Below are 20,984 nucleotides of genomic sequence, written 5' to 3' on the forward strand. Positions count from 1 at the left end.
TTTGGACTCGGCTGTGGTCGTACGTCAAGGACTATCTGTACTGAAATCTCATTATTGAAGACAGAAGCTCCTACTGGTAGGTTCAGTTTGAAAGGGAAAAAAAAAACCAAGCATAGCTCCTTCTGCAAACTGTTGTTCACAACTGTTGGGAAACAATTTAATAGGAAGCAGGGATTTTATTTCCACCCGCAATAAATAAGCTGTAATCCGTTCAATACCATACCGCTCTTATTTCAAACTGGTGCAATAATTCTTGTGCTGTTTCAAAAGTCATTAATGGGTTAAAGGAGGATTTCAGGAACAAGCTATACTTAGATTTGTGGATGTCACGTCATAACCCGATTTTGATGCGCGTCTTTGATAGAGCACCAGAGTTTCGAAGCTTGCATCCGGGAATCTAAGATAACCTGTTTACGACCTCCAGATTTTCATCGTGTTTTTCTGTGATAAAATTCTAGTTATCGGTAGTGCACTTGCTATCACAGGGATGGATCTGATGTGACACACACTTAGCTCTAGAAAAGATACTCTTGAATTTTTTTTGCTGGGGGTGGTGTAAAAAAAATTCGAAAGAAAGAAAGAAAGAGAGGGGGGAGGGAGGCACAGAAAAAGAGAGAGAGAGAGAAAGGGAGGGAGGGAGGCGCAGAAAGAGGGAGAAAGAAGAAAGAAAGAAAGAAAGAAAGAAAGAAAGAAAGAAAGAAAGAAAGAAAGAAAGAAAGAAAGAAAGAAAGAAAAGAAATGTGAGCCACCTAGACTGATTTTGGAAAAACAAGTGTTTTATTTGGGGTTAAGGAGGCCCTTGAACTCTGGTGCTGGAGAAGACTCCTGCGAGTTCCTTGGACTGCAAGGCGATCAAACCGGTCAGTCCTGGAGGAAATCAACCTGGATCCTGAAGGCCAGATCCTGAAGATGAAACTCAAATACTTTGGCCACCTAATGAGAAGGAAAGATTGAAAAGAGCCCAATGCTGAGAAAGATTGAGGGCAAAAGAAGAATGGGACGGCAGAGAAGGAGGTGGCTGGATGGAGTCACTGAAGCCGTCGGCGTGAGCTTAAATGGACTCCAGAGGATGGTAGAGGACAGGAAGGCCTGGAGGAACATTGTCCATGGGGTCGCGATGGGTCGGACACGTATTCGCAACTAAGAACAACAAAAATTGAGCAGATGTCTAGTTTCTATAGCTCTTTGCTCTGTTTCTCCCTACATGCTGGAGTCCATAAAATGAGTTGGAGGCGGGAGAGAGATAATACCGGTTATTTTCCTTCTGGATCAGCCAAATGAAATACAACTTGTAAAAAGGAAACTTGCATCTCCAAGCCCTGAGGACGTGTGTCCAGATCCAATGAATTATAAAAAAAGAACTCTATTTTTAAATTCCCTGAACTGAAGACCAGAAAATCTTTCATGATTCAGATAGATTTTACCTTGCTTGCTAATTGGGACCAGAATTTATGCCTCTAAGCAATGCGATTTTAAAGGGCAACATCACATGACCATACTACTTAGTGACAGCAGTCCCAGTAATCCCCGATTACTGTCTTTAAGCGAGGAGCTCACATGATTGTGATTTCCTGCTGGCTTCCCCATTGACTTTGCTTGTGGGAAGCTGGCAAGAATCATCACAAATCACAATCCCATGACTGCAGGACACTGACAACCAGAACTTTTGAGGACTTCCAGTCGTACAGCACTATTGAAGTGGTTGGTGGTCATTAAACAAGGACCGCCTGTATTCAATGACTCAGAATTTTCTTCTCAAAGAAAACCTGGAGTAACTTAATTCAGTTCCAGAATGGTCTCACTTCTCTAGCAGAGCTCCCACACATTTGTTACAAAATGTTTCCGGGAACAATATTTATTGTGCCAGCACTTTTAAAAGGATACATTTGTTTCAACATAATTATTATAATCTAAACACCTTGAAACAACTTAAAGTAAAAACTGTTAGTGTTATAAACTCTGAAGGGTGCAGGCTTATGTAATGTTTTTTTGTTGTTGTTCTTGGTGAGTTTTCTTTTATTAAATGTATTAGGCAAAATATTGTTTTGCCTAATACATTTTTGTTTTTTTACATAGAACATAAGATTTGAGAAATATCACAGATCACAAAATGAAATTCTCTTTGTATTTGAATATCTGCTTCCCCCCCCCCCTGTTACTATATTGTATATATTTGAAAGTAAATTTGCAGCTTGAATCTTTATTTTAAAAGTTGGTTGGTTGGGGTTGGGGTTTTTTTTCCCCCTGTGCCCTGCTATTATTCAGATAGAATCCTAATTAATATAGTAGCTGAAGTTTTGTTTGTGTTATCAGTCTGATTTCTGTAGTGGGCTGCACAAAATGAGAGGCAGGTTCAAAAACACCTTGTTCCAACTTTAAAACAAAACTCAGAATACCGTTGAGTTATTTCTTGTTGTCTTGAGGTAATTTCCTATGATCTTAGAATTTAGAACAATACTGCCTCCAAGTCTGGACTGTGTTTTGTTTTAAAAATCATACTGCTTTGCACATCCTCTTGCCTTTTATTTTTTTAAAAAATGACGTTGTAAGGCCATTGTAGGTGACGTTAAAATTAAAGATACAGAAAGAGAGAATAGTGTGACGTGTAAAATGTTTACCTAGATTCATGTTCCTAGACATCATCCCTCACTCTGAGCATTTGTTTTCTCACTTTCCAGGTCTACTTAAAAGCACCCATGATCCTTAATGGGGTTTGTGTTATTTGGAAAGGCTGGATAGATCTCCAAAGACTGGACGGCATGGGCTGCCTAGAATTTGATGAGGAGCGAGCACAGGTAAAGAAGATAGCCACAGGCTTCTCATGTACTATGCTGAGATTTCAAAATTTCATGCATTTTTATAATACATTTATAAATTGAGGTTGAAGGAATTCTATAATAAGGGGTCTCCCAACTTGGCCACTTTAAGACTTGTGGACTTCAGCTCCAGAATTCCTCAGCCAGCCATGCTGGCTGGGGAATTGTAGGAGTTGAAGTCCACAAGTCCTTAAAAATGGCCAAGTTGGTCATATAATATATTGAAAACATCAGCAGAGTCATGGTAAAAAAGTAGGTTAAGCACCTTTGGATCTGCCTGATTCTTTTTTCTTTTGACTTTAGGTTGTTGTTGTTCTTTTTCCTTCTTCCTTCAGTTTTCATTGCTCATAATTTAAATGTCCATAGTTTTCTGGCTCATATGTCATTCATATATTTACAAGAGAAGGCGAGTAGAAGTTTACTCCTATTTCTTTGGATGATATTGAGTTTATTTGGGTTTGGGCTGGTAAATATCGCTTGATTATGACAGTTAGGCTTTACTGGATGTTAAATATTTTTCTTGTGGTAGGTGACGCTTTGTAGAAAGAATAAAAATCTTGATTTGTAAAACTGAATACTGGGATTTTCATGGCTACAGAGAACTTTTTGGCTTCTGTACTGACATTCGTCCTCTCTCCATCCCTTTTTACATCATGAAATGGCAGCTGTTGAGACAATAGCCAGGAACAAGATTCCCAAATGGCAGTTGGTGTTATGTTCCATCTTGGCACATTGAAAGGGGGGATTGCATTGTTTTGCAACCAGATAAAAATTTACCCAAATGGCCCAGATCAGCTACATGAAAGCAGAATCCAGTATGCAATGGGTGTTGCTTTTCAGTGCAGCTAGCTGAGGCCTTCACTGATGTTTATTGATTAATAGAAGTTGGTATTAAATTAGGCAAAGCCCTGCTGATGCTCTTTTACATCACTTCTCAAAATAGCTTAAGGGCTCAGAAAATGCCTTGGGCATAAAAGGCAATTTAATGTTTTTTTGGTATAGTCATTTGATTTTTAGATTTAAATTTTAATGTACTCAGAGCCTATTAAAATATAGTTGGATTCTCTGGAGCCAAAGCAATTATCAGCTGTAAACGGTTGGAAAATCTGATTGCTAATGGAATATGAGCAAATGTTATGTGTTTATATTAACAATTATACATGCAGCTTTTGGTTATTAGCAGGGTAAAACATACTATTAAAAAAAGATAAATATATTTTTTAGAAATAGCACATCAGAATTACATATTGCTGTGTATGGCTGGGCATGTAGTTCCTCAGCAAAGAATAGTTAATTGAGAAATGTTAGCAGAAACTTCACAATATTTTTTTAAAAACATACTAGACTTATGCAACAAAAAGCTTTCCAGATTATAAAACTTATTGTGGAAGATTCTCATGTTTGGTTTGAAAATGACAGGCTGAAATTATAGACACTGATATTCAATAAAGCTTCTGGCAATCAAATAATATCAAGAATTTTACCCAGCTGTACTACATTTTTCTTCTGATAACAGCCAGGTTTATTACTGCATTATCTGGTGCAATACACAAGGGTTATAAAGAGATGATGCCAAAATAACGCCTTTTTAAAATGTCATATCAACCCTTAGAGGAAGCATATTTCTTAATTTTGCTAAGATGCAAATCAGCAGTGATTTGCCCACACACAGGTTGTACATTTTTCCTATTCTTCATTGCCTTCATGACACAGACAGGCACCCTGTGAGAATCCACGCATGGCCACCATAACAGTAGAGGAATTAAGCTGTCGTGAATGAAGGCAATTATACATGTCCCAGGGTAATGTTGCAGGAACCAATGTGAATCGGTCACCGGGACCAGAGGTTTGTTCTGCCAAGCTTTCGGACTCGTGCTGGAGCCCATCCTCAGGCAACATCTCAATCTCCAAGGATGTGTGCACCAGGCTGTTCCGTGTTGAGAAGTTCTGAGGATGGGCCCCAGCATGAGTCGGAAAGCTTGGAAGAGCAAACCTCTGGTTCCGGTGACCGATTCAGATTGAATTGAGCTACACCCGTACCATTTTACAAACAACCATTTTGAACTTGAGAAGAAATAGAATGATTAACGATGGGGTGAATGTACCATTTTAAAATGCCCCATTTGTTTATCAAGGCAACACTGGGTCTGAAAGAATATATATTAACAGTATCCGTTGCAGGGTGGATTTTATTTAAATCAAGTCGATTTAAAGCAGTGGTGAAATGTAAAATTTGTTACTACCGGTTCTGTGGGCGTGGCTTGGGGGGGTAATGTGACTGGGTGGACATAGTCAACTTTTTTTTTTTTTTTTACTTTTAAAAGCATTTTTTCTACAACCTCTTCGGCTAAAGAGATTGTAAAAAATGCTTTTAAAAAGCTCTGATGATCCCAGCTGAGCCGCGCAATCATCAGAGGCTTTTTTTTTAACTTTTAAAAGCATTTTTTGGGTAAAGAAAAAATGCTTTTAAAAGTAAAAAAAAAGCCTCTGATGATTGCACAGCTCAGCTGGTCATGGGGGGGAGGGGGGCAGGGATTTTTGCTACCGGTTCTCCGAACCACCCGTCTCCATTGCTACCGGATCGGACGATCCGGTCCGAACCGGGAGCATTTCACCCCTGATTTAAAGCAAGATTTAAATAAGTAGAAAAAGGCTTGATTTAAATCAACTCAATTTAAATCATAATTTTTAAAGAGCAACTGTCATCTCTGTCCCAGAGCAGCTTCTCCTCTAACCTGCTGTTGACTCACAAACAGTCCCAATATTGCAGAATATACAGCCTCATGCTACATAACTAAGCGGCATTTAATGCTGAATTAAACTAAATTATGAATGTGTCTTAAATAGAAAACTATCTTTAGATAGATTTTTACTCCAAAAGCATTTTATTAAAATAAATTTGATAAAAATAAAAAAATCCAATTTAAATTTAAAAAATCCAGTTTTTTTATTATTATTTTTTTAAATCATCAATTTTTATCCAGAATAGAATAGAATAGAATAGAATAGAATAGAATAGAATAGAATAGAATAGAATAGAATAGAATAGAATAGAATAGAATAGAAGTTGGAAGGGACCTTGGAGGTCTTCTAGTCCAACCCCCTGCTCAGGCAGGAAACCCTACACCACTTCAGACAAATGGTTATCCAACACCTTCTTAAAAACTTCCAGTTGTATGATCCATTGTATGCTCTGTTTCATGATGCATCATTCAGTTCTCCCACAAAAGGTAGAATTCATCCAGGTGACAGCGTCAGTCAGGCAAACATTTGATTCCAATGCAAGTAAGACTACTTTTTTTTTCTCCTGACTCTGGTTTCTGGTTGGTAGCAGGAAGATGCATTAGCACAGCAGGCTTTTGAAGAAGCTCGGAGAAGAACTCGAGAATTTGAAGACAGAGATAGGTCTCATCGGGAGGAAATGGAGGTGAGAGTCTCACAGCTGCTGTCAGTTACTGGTTAGTACTCTACCAAACATCTAGCTTTTTTTATTTTATTTTTTACAATGTTTGCTATTTCAATGTTGTGATTTTGAGAACTCTTGTTTAAGTGAAGATTAGCGCATACATTTATTAAAAATGTTAATCCCTCTATTAAAGCAAGTTTTTTACACAACGCTGGTCTCATAGTCCCTAGGTTAGTTAATTGTTTGAATTCATCTATTTTGAATTATTTGTTGCATGGTTAATTCCAGTTGTCTGCATAAATTAGTGTCCTATAATATTCTGTGGCTCACAAGGGGCAGCATACTGTGGAATTCTCCATTGAATTATATATCTCCATTATTTAATGACAAAACTATATTTGGTGACATTTGAGCAAATAACAAGTATTATAATATACAGGTAGTCCTCAATTTACACAATTGAATCTAAAATTTCTTTTGCTAAGTGAAAGATTTCTTAAGTGAATTTTGCCCCACTTTACGATCTTTTTTTGCCACCATTGTTAAGTGAATCACTGCAGTTGTTAAGTTGGTAGCAGTTATTAAGTAACAGTAACAGTTATTAAGTGAATCAAGCTTCCCTATTGACTTTGCTTGTGAGAAGTTCGCAAAAGGGGTTCACTGGGACAGGGCAACCGTCATAAATACGAACCCATTGCCAAGCCCATGGGAATGCTGCAATGGTCGTAAGGGTGAAAAACAGTCCTATCTCACTTTTTTCAGTGCCACTGTAACTTTGAATGGTCACTAAACGAAGTCTTAAGTCAAGGACTACCCTGTATTTACAGTTCTTTGATTTTTCTGATGGCACAAGCAGGTTAAAAAGGCAGCTGGGATGTGGGTTAATGTTTGTAGTAAGCACAATATGTAAGAGAAACGTATAAGATAGGGGTATGTATAAAACGGGGAAAATTTTGTTTCAACCCCTGAATAAAACTGTTGTGCTCTAGATTTAGGACAGAACTAAAGACCCAAATGCTTTGCTTCCTCTGGCTTTCCAGATGGGGGAGCAGAGAAAGTCTCCTGCATTTTGTGTTCACTCTTCTCACTTGATGCTCCCAGCACAATTCCTTCCATCAGTATGCTCACCCCATTTTCTCAGGACTACTTTTTCCCTCACCCTCCAACTACCCTCACCGCTGGCCTGCTTTCCCCTGTCCTCAACTATTTCTCCTCTTCCCCTCCTCACAAGGCATCCCATTTCATTGCACGTACACAGCAAAACAACCGAAATGTATATGTTTCAGTTTGAGCATGAAACTATCTGAAACTTAGCTCTTTTGGCAAAAAACAAATTTTGCACAGAAGTAATTTTAAGCAGCTTTTTCAACCCTGGCAACTTTAAGATACCATATTTTTCGGAATATAAGACTCACCTACCTTTTTTGGTGAGGAAAACAAGGAAAAAAAATCTGCCTTTGCCTCTGAGCAATTTTTCCTTGTTGCAGCAAACAGCCTGCTTTACTTTCATTTTCAGCATAGCTTGATTAGCACAAGAAAAAATTTTTTTGCTCCCAGCAATTTACCTCCTTGCAGCAAGCAGCAGAGGCCCACGCAAAACAGCTGAGAGCAAAACAGCTGAGAGTCAGGAGGCCGATCCAATCAACTTGTGCTAATTAGGCTGTGCTGAAGCTGAAACGAGCTGTTTCTTCTTGCTGCTTGCTGCAAAGAGGTAAACTGCTGCAAGGCAGAGGCCAAAGGGTGGGGGCCAGTGGGTGGGAGGGGCTACATTCGGTGTATAAGACGCACCTAAATTTTCACCCCCTTTTGGGGAAAAAGGTGCGTCTTATACTCCGAAAAATACGGTATGTGGACTACAGCTCCCAGCATTCCCCAGCCAGCATGTTGGTTGAGGAATTCTAGGAGTTGACGTCCATATGTCGTAGAGTTTCTAAGATTGAGAAACATTGCTCTAAAATACCCAGTTTTCAAACCAAGATCCTTTCCTAAAACCAACACAGGTGTTTTGATTCCTGAACCCCAGCAGTTTTTTCATAGTTAATGTCATAAACGTCAGGATATTTTGTTGTTGCAAATACATTTAAGGAAAAAAACATATAACCATCCTCCAAAAAATAGACCTGATTGTTCTCCAAACAAATCTACCCTTTTTTTACTCCAAAAAAAGTAGAAGAGAACTGATTGTTCTCGCCCACTGAGAACAAAAATGCTTAAATCTTGAAGTTTATATATAGGATTTGGTTTCAGAAACCATAAGACACCATTCCTTTCCCGCTGCATTGAATGATGGGAACAGCATGGGGACACAGAGTGGAATGATAATACCGCTTGGCTTTGATGGGGAACTTAGTGATTCAGTGCAGTGGTGAAAATGTTTGCAGAATGTATGGAAGATTCAGCATCCCCAACATTTTTGCTAAGCCGTTTAAAAATCCTTCCAAGTAGTTGTTCAGTTGACTAATTTTTTATATACATGCATATATGCAGTGGTGGGATTCAGCCGGTCCAGGCAAACCGGCAGTTTTTTATTTATTTATTTATTTATTTCAGATTTCTATACCGCCCTTCTCCTTTCGGACTCAGGGCAGTGAACAGCCAAAATAAAACATTTGTACACAAAAGTTAAAATAGATTTAAAATAATTAAATAAAGTTTGGCCCATAATTTAAAACATTTCAGTTAAAATCAATATCAAATTTTAAAAACCAACCATCAAATCAGTTAAATTGCTGGCTGGCCCTGCCCCTCCCAGAGTTCCCACCCACCCCATTTTGGCTCCCTGGTAAGTGCAAGAAGGCCTACCAGGCCCAAAACAGGGTGCGTGGAGGTTGCGGTGTGCCCCCGCATCCCGTTTTCGCTCCCAGGAGGCTGCAGGGAGGCCTAAGCCCAAAACGGGGCGCAGGGCTGTGGGGCGCCCCCCTCCCCCGGCAACCCTTTTTCACTCCCAGGAGGCTGCAGGGAGGCCTACTAGGCCCAAAACAGGGTGCGGGGGTAGCGCATCCCCCCCAGCCCATTTTTGCTCCCAAGGGGCTGCAAGAGGCCTAGTGCTGCCTGTTACACCCCTTGGCCATGCCCACCCAGCCGGTCATTAGGGCAGAGAACCGGTTGTTAAATTATTTGAATCCCACCACTGCATATATGCATCACCACCCTGTTCTGTCAGCAAAACCCGACTCTACCTTCTGGTGTCTCGTGGCCAGCAACTCCCAGCCCGTCTCTTTCCCTCTGGCCAAAGTGCTTGGGACATAGCGTGGAACACTTCTTTCTAGCCAGTCCTCATCCCTCCTGCCCACTGGGAGGCTGCTGTCGTGAGCCTGTCTGCCTTTCAAGGTCAACCAAAACCTGGGATTCAAAGACACAGAAACTAGTACAGGTAGTTCTCAACTTTACGGCCACAATTGAACCCAAAATTTCTGTTGCTGAGTGAGACAGCGAAGGGAACTTTGCCCCATTTTACAGCTTTTCTTCCCACAGTTGTTAAGTGAATCATTGCAGTTGTTAAGTTAGTTACGCGATGGTTAAGTGAATCTGGCTTTCCCAATTGACTTTGCTTGTCAGAAGGTCGCAAAAGGGGATCAAATAAATCCAGGACACTGTGACTGTCATGAGCAATTCCTGACTAAAAAACCCATGCAGCCCTTGCCTTGCTGTCATGCTTTACAACCGCATTACTTAGCGAAGAAAATTCTGGTTGCGACTGCTGTCATAACCCAAGGACTACCAGTATAATAACTTGCAAATCTGAATGTGCTTCCTCCCTCCCTCCCTTTATCTACTAGAGACGGTCATGCTTGAAATGCTTTCTCAAATTATGTTTCTGTCCGGGACTGACTTCTTTTATCTATTATCTTGGTTGCAGCTCTTCCTCCTGTTCCTCCAGACTATTCCCTCTGCCCATTACACACTTAGAGATCGCCCCCATATCCGAGTTATTTTTCGGTGAAGTTTCAGGAGGCAACTGGACTTCCTTGTTTTTTTCTTTTGAAGACATTTCGCTCCTCATCCAAGAAGCTTCTTCAGCTCTGACAGGAATAGAATGGAAGGATTTAAACTCCTTGCAGAAAGCTGGTCATTTGCATCCTTTTAGAGTAGGGGTGTCAAATTCGCGGCTTCACATGACGTATCACGACTTTTTCCCCCTTCCCTAAATCGGACGTGGGTGTGGCCAGAGCGTGACACATCTGGCTCGTGGGCTCCGAGTTTGACACCCCTTTTTTAGCAGGTCATTGAAGCACTTGTAGGTTTATCTGTGTCCTCAAGGTCACCTGAGTAGGGCTCCTGGTTCTTGTACTCTGCAGTTTTTCCTCTGGAAATCCATTTCTCCTCCCACACCCTTCAAAGGAGGTTCATCCCAAATTGGATAGCTAAATCCTTCCATTCCCCACCATCCAGTCAGAACTGAAGAAGCCTTTTGGATGAGAAGCAAAACGTCTTCAAAGGAAAAAAACAAGAAAGTCCAGGTGTCTCCTGAAAAAGCACCTTTGGGACAATCATGACCTGGATGACTGAGAATCTCTACAGATTTTTCAGTGAAGGCTTTGCTGGTCTTTCTCTTGGGAATGCTAGTTTAAAGAGGGGGAAATGCTACCAAAGACCATCTGTACACCACAAGTGGAAGCCCTACACTAAATGCCCTTTGTTTGCTCCAGGATTAAAACCCATCATTTAGGAAGCAAGACTAGTTAACAGTTTTATCATTTTCATTTTCCTCAGTTTATGCATTTCAAATCCCACAATTATAGAATATTTGAAAAGATTCAACTAGCTACCTTGAATTTTAGCTCTGTTCTCAAGGAACATGCAGAAGACCGGGCTGTTGTACAAAACCGAAGTTCAAGCTGTCTTATTTTTCAGATTGCGAGGTTATTGAGCACGTACAATTAGAATGCTTAAAGATTTAAAAAGTCTCATTGTTACAAATGTACATAGAGGATTGCTGCAAAGTCTGCAGAAAAGTTTCTTTTATAAAAAAAAAAAACCATGCGTAGTTTAAATTACTTTAATAGATACCACATTTGAGCTCAATAAAAAGGGAAATCCCTGCACTCCTTGGTCTGCCACTCCTCAAAAGAGGCGCCAGCTCTTCGGAAGTCTTCATCCAACTCTTAGCAGCATATGAAAATGATCACAGATTTGTATTCTTTATTTATACTGTTTCTCTCCTATAAAAGATTTTTATTTGCTTTAGTCTTCTGCATGTGCAAAAACTTAAGAACTCTTCTTTCCTAAAACATCTGCAGGGTCCTTATTTTAGATTAGCCTCTGACAATTTTGAAAGCTGGGAATGAATATTAGACACATCGTAGCTACTCCAGATCAACACTTACTTAAATGAAAGACTTCATTAATATTCCCACAAGCAACATTTATAGGCACATCAAATGCATCTTTTTTAGCAAAATCAAGTTAGAGAATAAGGTATAAAAGACAGAAAGAGAATATTTTCCAATCCCCTCCCCCAATTTAAATATAATTGGGGGAGGGGAACCTTTTCTAATTTTGGCTCAGCAATTAAAACAGTTTTTTTGGACAGTTAAATGATCTATATCTTATGGAAATCTCAATAACATTTTTTATTTATTTATTTATTTATTTTATTTCTATACCGCCCTTCTCCCGAAGGACTCAGGGCGGTGTACAGCCCAATTAAAAACACAAAGACAGACAGAGTTTAAAAATAATTAAAATTATTAAATAATAGGCCCAATTTATAAAACCCCAAATTTAAAATCCCATTTAAAACCAATTAAAATATTTACATTGATAGCCCAGCCTGGCGGAACAACATGGTTTTGAGGGCACAGTGAAACACACGGAGATCAGAGATTTTACGAATTTCTGGGAGGGGGGGGATTTTACGAATTTTGGGGGGGGAGAAGAGATGCTATCTTTTTAGCAGAAGAAGTTGCAGTTAAATGTACCATTGAATTTTAAGAGAAGCCATCTTCTTGAAATAACTCTTAATAAATCAGAATTGCAGTGATATTTAAAGCAAATGAGAGAAAGTTCTAGAAGCTTTACAACACAAGCAGTGGCAGATTTTGAAATTAAAAGGACAGGGGCAGTTGGAAGTCAGGACCTAGAGTTGTAGTCACAGCCAGGAGACAAAAGATTCATGGTGGATTGATGCTGCATACCATGTGGCAACATCTGGAAAATATTACCTACAAAATTTCTTTTTATGTATGGAAAGTAAAGTGTGTCTTCCTGTCTGACTATTTTAAAGTCTTAATGATGTTTCAGAGTAAAGAAATGCATGCGATGTAATGTTTAATAAATGCCTTTTTACAGGGTTATTGCATGTATTTTCATGCATCTTGGAACCTAACGTTTTTGTTAGAATTTGAAGTATGCTTTCCCTAGTTTATTACTCTTCTTTATTGACCAGAGAAGCAAAGTGAGCATTCCAAACGTAGGTATCTGAGCATATATCTTCTTAATGCCGGTCCTTGTACTATTTGTTCTTATCTCCCCATGGGCAGTGCGCTGCAGAAGCTAAGATAGATAGGCAAAGCTGGCTGCTTGGCTTATCCCATTTGTACAACACAGCAAGATATATAAATCAGTTCAAACAAGAACATTGCAAGGATTTTGTTTGCTGGATATATTTTAATGCCCCCGACAAGAGATTGCCAGTGTGCTGTTGTTGCTGCTATTCTTGTGGTAGCTTTGTCTCACCACAAGTCCTACCACATAATGCGGATTTTACAAAAGATGCTGTTTTGCCTTGTGGGAAGACAGTAAATATACTTGCATTAAACTTCCAAAAGATACATGTATCAGCCTTTTACAGCGCTGTAGAAATTAGAATTCCGCTTGGTTTCAAGCAGCTCTGTATTGAAGTGAGATCCTGTGTATGGTAAGCTTTTAAATTGTGTAGTCTAGAGGCAAGAAAAATGTTGCCTTGAGTATAAATATAAGAAAAATATTATGTCTTACCCTTTGGTTGATGGGTTTCTATAGAAAACAGAGAAGGGGAAGTGACATTTAATATCAAGCTATATGGTCATGGAAAAATTGCTTTGCATGTTTTGAAATACTGAAACATTTAATTGAGGCTCTGATAGCCTTTGTTTATTTAAGAGATGTTTAGCCTGTTTTTCAGGACACACCAGTCTAACCAAAGAAGCTTGTAAGATTATAAAACATAAGAAAATACAATTACAGTAAAAACCAAATGCTTTTCCTTGAAAAAGTAACATGAAACTGTAAGCTATGGGCAATTTCTCAACTGAAAACTGAATCCTTGGCACATTAATTCATTTTTCTCAGCTGGACAAATCTTTATATGCCTTTTGAAAATCTATTGCAGGTCTTAGCTTCTTTGGGAAAATGCTTTTATTTGAAAAAGAACATTGGTGTTAATAGTGATGCTATAAATATATAATCACTATTGATAACTGTCAGTCAGGGTTTCACTAATGCTCAGCCCTTTTTAACCTGCATTGACTGAAAGAAAAGCATATTTTACAGGATTGCTTGACTTGTAAAGATTATCTGCTCTCTGCTACATACAACATTCTAAGCAGAAAGAAAGCAGTTTTTGTAGCTGCCTTGCTACTGGTTTATTTCGCTGGCGTTTTTACACAGCAGTCCAGCTTCATCTTCAGAAAGAGGCCATAAATATTTCTGGGGACATTAAACAACCCTTCAGGTTGTTGTGGTTTTTTTCTCCCTCTTTGAAACTCACAAATCAGAATATAATCCTGAAATATAAGAAAGAAGGCACTTTCAACAGTCAGCATTGAGAATGCATAGATATGCAGAGGGTATATCTAATTTAGGTCACCTTATGTTCCTTTGGAAAGGGGAAAAAAGATCTATGTCAACATTTAACATCGTATTTATTATTTGCTTGTTTGCTTGCCTTATCTGCACCAGATATAAAAAAGACAACCAGTCTACCATCTACGGTAATTTTGTAGTATAGGGTTGGCCATTTTTTAACATACTATCAAAGATATTCATGTGCAAACTGAGAAAATATTTCTGCCTTTCCTGGGTTGTGGCAGTGAATTTTAGAATTCTGTTTAGAATGCATGTTGTACATGAAAAGATTAGAACCCAGAGACCCCCTTAAGATTTCCTGGTCTGTTCAGTTCTAAGCTGAATTCCAACCAACCAGACCATGAGAGAAACATTGTCTGGAAAGATTATTATGGGAGACTCCTCAGCCATCAACTTGGTTAATTGGAAATGGTGAACTATTGGCACTTTTCAGGGTGTTCTTGAATAAGCAAGCAGCTGTATATAGGTTGAGGTTTAATAATAATAATAATAATAATAATAATAATAATAATAATAATAATAATAATAATAATAATAATAATACAACAACAACAACAATGACACAGTAACTTCTTTTTTAAACTAAGCATTAAGATACAGGTGTCAGACTGCAGTGCTACAACAGGCTTGTAATTGTCTGCCATTAAAACTGATGTAGTAATAGATTGCCTAGGTTCGCTTTAATTTAGATAGATGATAGATAGATAGATAGATAGATAGATAGATAGATAGATAGATAGATAGATAGATAGATAGATAGATAGATAGATAATCTATCCATCTATCTATCTAGGAACATCAGTTAAAGTGAACCTAGGCAATCTATTACTACATAGAGAGAGAGAAGGAAGGAAGGAAAAGATAGAAAGAAAGAAAGAAAGAAAGAAAGAAAGAAAGAAAGAAAGAAAGAAAGAAAGAAAGAAAAAAGAAAGAAAAAGAAAGAAAGAAAGACAGACTGTATTTGGACTTCATTCTTATTTCACCTTAGCCTTACTCAATTTTTGGATTTGCAAAATTCTAATGTTCCAAAGTTGTGTAAAATATACTTGAGTACTTGAAATTCAGTATTGGACCTCAGCTATCTATCTGAAAGAAAAACTTTGGTATATGATCAGGACTCTTTTCAGCACAGGGGCTGGTTAAAATTACTCCCAAGTTTTAAATCTTATTATTATACGGCTAAATAAAGTGGCCCGTAATCTCTCCTCCCAAAAGTCCTGAAATTAAATAAATCTGGAATCCGTTTATGAGGAATGATGGTGGTATCGAGCATGGGGAGCGAGTAAAAGAAACATACCAAGAAATTACAAATATGATATTATTCCAGATATTGTGTGATATTATTCCAGATATGAAGGAATGGTTGTCAGAAATGCTTGGAACAGACAAGAACTTCTATCAAAGAATGTAACGATATGTGTTACTATGGCAGAGATCTTGTAATATCTTACAATAATATCCTATATTATTCATATTACACTAGTGAATTTATTAGTAACCAGTAACTATTGTTCTTTATAAAATAAAAGGTGGATTTTTCTATTTTTCTTTTTTAGCTTGTATTTTTAATTCACTTGGGGTTGTCTCTTCTATTTTTTTAAGCTTAAAGCTTGTTTTGTTAATTGTATGTAAGAGTGCTAAATAAAAAATACAATTTTAAAAAAATTAAAAAAATAAAACCTTTATGCAGCTAATTCTAATGTCATGTTTATATGTGTATGTATATGCACATTATGTTAATTGCTTCAGCTGCTTTAACTAACAATGAATTTGACAATTTGTAGTGTTCCAATAAACAGAGCAATTTCTACAATGATATTTTGTTTGCTCCCAGAAATACTCCAGAGTGAAGGTGCATTTTTATTATTTCTGCCTATCATTCTATTTTAATGAGTTTATACATTATCTGTAATGGCATTCATATTGTGTCTGTCATGCAAAGTTTTTATTTAAATGTATACGGTATGAAGCTCTTGCAAGAGGCTGTTGGTCATATTGTTTAATTTTTAATGTAGCTATACAATTAGAAATTTTGAGCTTAACTTCTCTCATAAAATGATTTCCAGTATAATGAATAATGGTAATGGCAGTGAACTTTTTTTGAATATAAAGATATAAACTTAGTAGTATAGGTAGTCCTTGACTTATGACCCCAACTGAGCCCAAAATTTGTGGTTAAGCAAGACAGTTGTTAAGTGAGTTTTGCTCCATTTTATGATTTTTCTTGCCACAGTTGTTAAATGAACCACTGCAGTAACAGGGTTATTAACTGAATCTGGCTTCCCCATTGAGTTCGCTTGTCAGAAAAAATCTCAAAAGGTGATCACGATTCCAGGACACAGCAACTGTCATAAATATGATCCAGTTGCCAAGCATCTAAATTTTGATCACGTGACTACAGGAATGGCTGCACCGGTCATAAGTCTGAAAAATGGTGATAAGTCACTTTTTTCGAAGTTGCCGTTGTAACTTCGAACAGTCACTAACCAAATGCTTGTAAGTCTGTCATTAAATATTCTCTTTTCAAAGGTGGTCATAAAACAAGATGATTATAGCTTTTCATCATGGGAATGCAGAAAGATGGAAGCTTTGAAGTGGAAAATTCCAATGTTAGGAAAGTCTGGAGTTAGTGGAGACTAAATCAGGATGAAAGAGAAAGAACAGATCTCTGGCACTAAAGTTTTCTTGCCCGGGGTATCTAACTCTGTAAAATATAGGAACAATCTCTGCAAAAGAAGAGAAGAGATGCCTAGATAAACATGTAAATCTAGAACTGGATATTTTAAAACCTTCCGATTTGGGCACCGACGCAGCATTTGTGAGCCTAAGACCATCCATCATTCTGTTTTCGGTTTGTTAGTTGTCCCGGTGGTGGTTTCAAATGTCATCCAAAACATTTTGAATTGATTTGCAGCATTCTATTATCTCTTAATTTGTGTTCCATCCTTTCTTTTTGTCCCCCTCCGTCTCATCCAGGCAAGAAGGCAACAAGACCCTAGTCCTGGATCAAACCTGGGAAGTGGCGATGATCTCAAACTGCGTTGAGAGGCAGTGCTGCGCTTTTTAAACTTGGCAAATGATGGAATTAAAAGACCAGAAACTGTGATGACTGGATATATATATATAAGGATATATAACCTTTTCCCTGATCTGCGGCAGCCAAACTATCATGTCCTGCCATGGTTTGCACTATGTTTGCGTTGCATTACCTGTGTTTCTATTCTTTAAGCATGTCGCCAGTGGGGATTTGAGATTCTTGTTTTTTCTATGCAAGCTTATGATTTCTTGGCACTATTTTAGCAAAGAGAGAACTTTACGCAGCCATAAAAACATTCCTCAGCCGACATTTGTTCATTTCAGGATGGGTCCGAATAAATTTTGTGTGAGTTCTTAAGAAAAACCCAAAACTTTCTAAACTAATTTTATATGAGATGTTGGAAGTTTGTCATATAATGTTCTTGCTTTTGACACATGTTCTTTGTGGTTGTCTCTTTTTGCACTTTTTTATCAACTTGCAAAAGACTTTTACTCTTTTACATTATGCAGCCTGAACCAAGTAACACAAGTGTTGTCTGTTGATTTACTGAATTACATGGTTTTATTTTTAAAAGTACCATAGCGTCCTTTTAGTTTACATTTCCAGTGGCAAAATGTTTCAAGGAATCTTAACCTGTCAGCACATTCTGCTGTAAATTGAATTCTGAAATTGTTCTTCTGAAATCAAGACATTTAAGTAACGGTTCAGTGTGTACAAAATCTCACACTGGTTGCAAGATTCCATTTTGTGTGTCTGTGTGTGTTTACTTTCCATTGATTCAATATTTTCCAATAGGATTAAGCTTTTGGGTAACATTAATCAATATTCATCTTGCCCTCCTTCCATTTATTATTCAAGACGTATTCTCTGCTTTATGTTGTATCTAGTAGTTTTGCTCTGTTTATCTAAGCAATCCACTTGAAATACCTACCTGCAATATTCATTTAGACTTTTAGAGTGAGTAGATAATGGTGATTGGCAGAAGAGCGGATTCTCCTTTTAGGTTGAATCATGGTTGTCTGATTTTCAGTTTTTTTTTTCAGTCTGCCATCCGTGTAAAAACCAAGGCAAGAGGCAAAATGCAAGGGCAGGATTCTGCCTGCTTACATTTTTGCAAAATTAACATACCTCCTTGGTCTTTCAATATTTTTAGTCAACAAATAAAGGGCTTGTTTTGTTCATAATTGGGTAATGCAGCAGTTGATGTTCCTTGTTCACTTTGGAGCCCCGTCCCCCTCCTCGTTGAAACAGAGTTGCTGGCCCATCAAACACCCTTCGAGGACTTTAGAGCGCAAATGAGCGGGCAAGAAGGTAAGCTAGCCAACATGACCATTGGCCACAAACCAGGAAGGTTTCTACTTCCTATTTCAGGTCTTCATCCTTTTTAAAAATTTACATGGCACCATTCCAAATTGTGTGTGTTGGTTGACATGGCAGATGAAAGCTATGACCAGCTATGGGTTAAACCAGTAACCCAGCATACAAATGCCACTCTTACTGGGGAAGGTCAAGGAGAGTCATGTCAAAAAAAAAAAAAACCCTTGGTGTTTGTTCTTACATCTCTCATAGGGTTCAGAGGGTGAGGTGGTCGCTAGGGGAAGTGGAGCCCAAATAAGCCCACAAGATTGATCATAGCAGGAGCCAAGTCAGCTGGTGGCTTTTGCACCAAGGAAAGGAATCAACTCCAAAGAAATTGCCTTTGCAGCTATTACCCCTCCCCAACAGATTTCTTGACGTTAAGGCTATACACATCATTTGAACCTCAGGATTTTAAAGTTCTACTTACTAACTTTGAGGATGTAATAATGATATAACTGCAATCATCTCATCTAATTGTTTCCTATCAGTTATTTTTTGCATTTATATTTCTACTGTTTTGTATATAATCCTCTTCGCCAAAATACTCTACTGATCCCAGAAGAATAACTAAGATGCATTATTTTTTTTAAATAATGGGAGCTGAATTAGAAACAGCTACAGATTTATGTTAATAGCTGGTGAAATTTCCCAGACATGACAACCCTAGATTTTTATCTTTACTGTAACGGTTGATTGTTGGTACTGTTCCCAGATCGATCTCTAAACAGATCATTGTCACACTTCATTTTATTAATTTTGATACTCTTTTTTTTTCAGTGTGTGTTTTTTTATTTTCCTTAAGAAATAATGCTTCAAAGAGTTTCTACTTGCTGTTATCATCCAAAATGTTCTGTTCCCTTTTATTTGCAAATAGCATGATTTTACCCAGTTTCCAATATGATTTGAGGGAGGAAAAAAACCTTAAGTATGCAAACTATATTATTGCATATTAACCTTTGTGTGTAAATATTTTTATCCTGTTCCTTAGAACCTTCTACTTATGGTCAATTCCATTGATCACATTGGTTTAATAAGGTGGGATATATAAAGGGGATTTGCCATATTTTCAGGCAATTCATGATAGAATCAATGAAATCAAGACACCTAAAATTGATGATAGTTTTCAATTTCCAATTGTTTAGAGAATAAAGCAGATTATGAAAAACATCACAATTTCGCAATCTAGTTTGTCCTTGACCTAAAGTTCCTTTTTTTTTTTTTTTGATTACACATGAAGCTATGGTTAATTAGGAATTTCCTGATTTAATGCCTTGTGATGCAAAGGTTTATTAAACCAAGGTATGATTGTCAGAAGAGGCCGCTATATCTTAATGCTGGCATTAAGATCAACAAGTGTTTTTCGTCGCTATTTTGTGCAAACCTATTGAACTTAAACATTAAGTTATTGATGCAATTTGATATTTTCATAATTTCTATTTAAACAGAAGTTGCATCATCTTCATAGAACATCTTTTAAGAGTTGCCTTAAAGCATCAACATTGCTTTTGCTGTCTTTTTCTCTGTCATGTTCATAATAAACTTCTGTGTAGTGAAACCGAGTGGTTGTTTATTTCTTTGTAAACATATTCTGAAGCAATGCAGGCAGTCATAACCTTTAGAAACAGAAGGGCTGACTTTTTAAAAAGAAATGTTGGGCAAATTACTATTTTTCTAAGCAATATTCCTGAAGCGTGACCATCATTTTGTTTCTTTTTGAATAGATTCTCAGTGTGCAGTTGAAAAATTAGAAATTTCAGTTTTTGCTCAAGTCGTCCGTAATATCTCATAGTATATATTTTTCATTGGTTTCTGGAATAGAGAGAAATTAATTCTGAAATTCATTTCCAGAACTAAACATCAGTTCTATTAAACTTTTCCAATGCATGTTCTCCCAGAAAAGTTTGTAATACCTACTGTTTAAAATTTTTAAATGTAATAAAGTTAAACTCTTTGGTCTCTTAAGTTTAATTAAAATGCTCAAGTAAAAGCTATTGTTAAAACAGACAGGAGAATACGAACAGTGGGTGTTTTCCAGAGCTGTGACACAACTACTGAAAAAGCCCACTTCCAGTTCCTCTGTCTTGGCCAGAGGTGGTATTCAGCCGGTTCGGATGAATGCTTTGTAGCTCATCTCAATCTTGCAGCACAGCTGATTTTCCCCCCCCCCCTCACTATTCTACTTACCGTTGCTGACTTGAAAGGTAAGCAGCTGAACTTCTAAGTGCTCCATTTTTAGCGCTGCATGCAAGCGCCATAGGCACGCATGCACACGCTCATCGAAGCAGTTGTTAAACCGGCAGCAATCCTTCCACAGGGGGTTCAAAGGCTACCTGATGAGTACCCGGCTAAACTAACAACGATGGAACTGCAGGTAGTCCTCGACTTACTATCACGACTGAGCCCAGAATTTATGTTGCTATGTGAGACATTCGTTAAGTGAGTTTTGCCCCCATTTTACGACTTTTCGACATCCGAACGTAAATCACGTGGCCATGGGGATGCCGCAACGGTCACAAGTGTGAAAAATGGTCATGGGTCACTTTTTTCAGTGCCGTTATAACTTCGGATGGTCACTAAG

The 20,984-nt window shown here is 37.8% G+C and overlaps 1 protein-coding gene across 4 annotated transcripts in view; it reads left to right on the forward strand.

Annotated features, from left to right (window-relative positions):
• The window catches only part of CBFB (core-binding factor subunit beta), a 45,012-nt gene extending 25,051 nt beyond the window's left edge, over positions 1 to 19,961 (forward strand). Inside the window, exons 4-6 of one of the 4 annotated variants that reach the window (XM_034425479.3) lie at positions 2,679 to 2,795; positions 6,151 to 6,274; positions 16,987 to 19,961. In XM_034425479.3, the coding sequence (XP_034281370.1) occupies positions 2,679 to 2,795; positions 6,151 to 6,274; positions 16,987 to 17,009 (264 nt within the window). In that variant the 3' untranslated portion in view covers positions 17,010 to 19,961. Of the gene's footprint in view, positions 1 to 2,678; positions 2,796 to 6,147; positions 6,275 to 16,986 lie in introns of all 4 variants that reach the window. The other 3 variants (XM_034425477.3, XM_034425475.3, XM_034425476.3) reach the window with 3 other exon arrangements.
• The last annotated feature ends 1,023 nt before the right edge of the window (positions 19,962 to 20,984 follow it).

This window comes from Pantherophis guttatus, chromosome 11 (assembly GCF_059756535.1).
Source record: "Pantherophis guttatus breed Tessera chromosome 11, ASM5975653v1, whole genome shotgun sequence".
NCBI lineage: Eukaryota > Metazoa > Chordata > Lepidosauria > Squamata > Colubridae > Pantherophis > Pantherophis guttatus.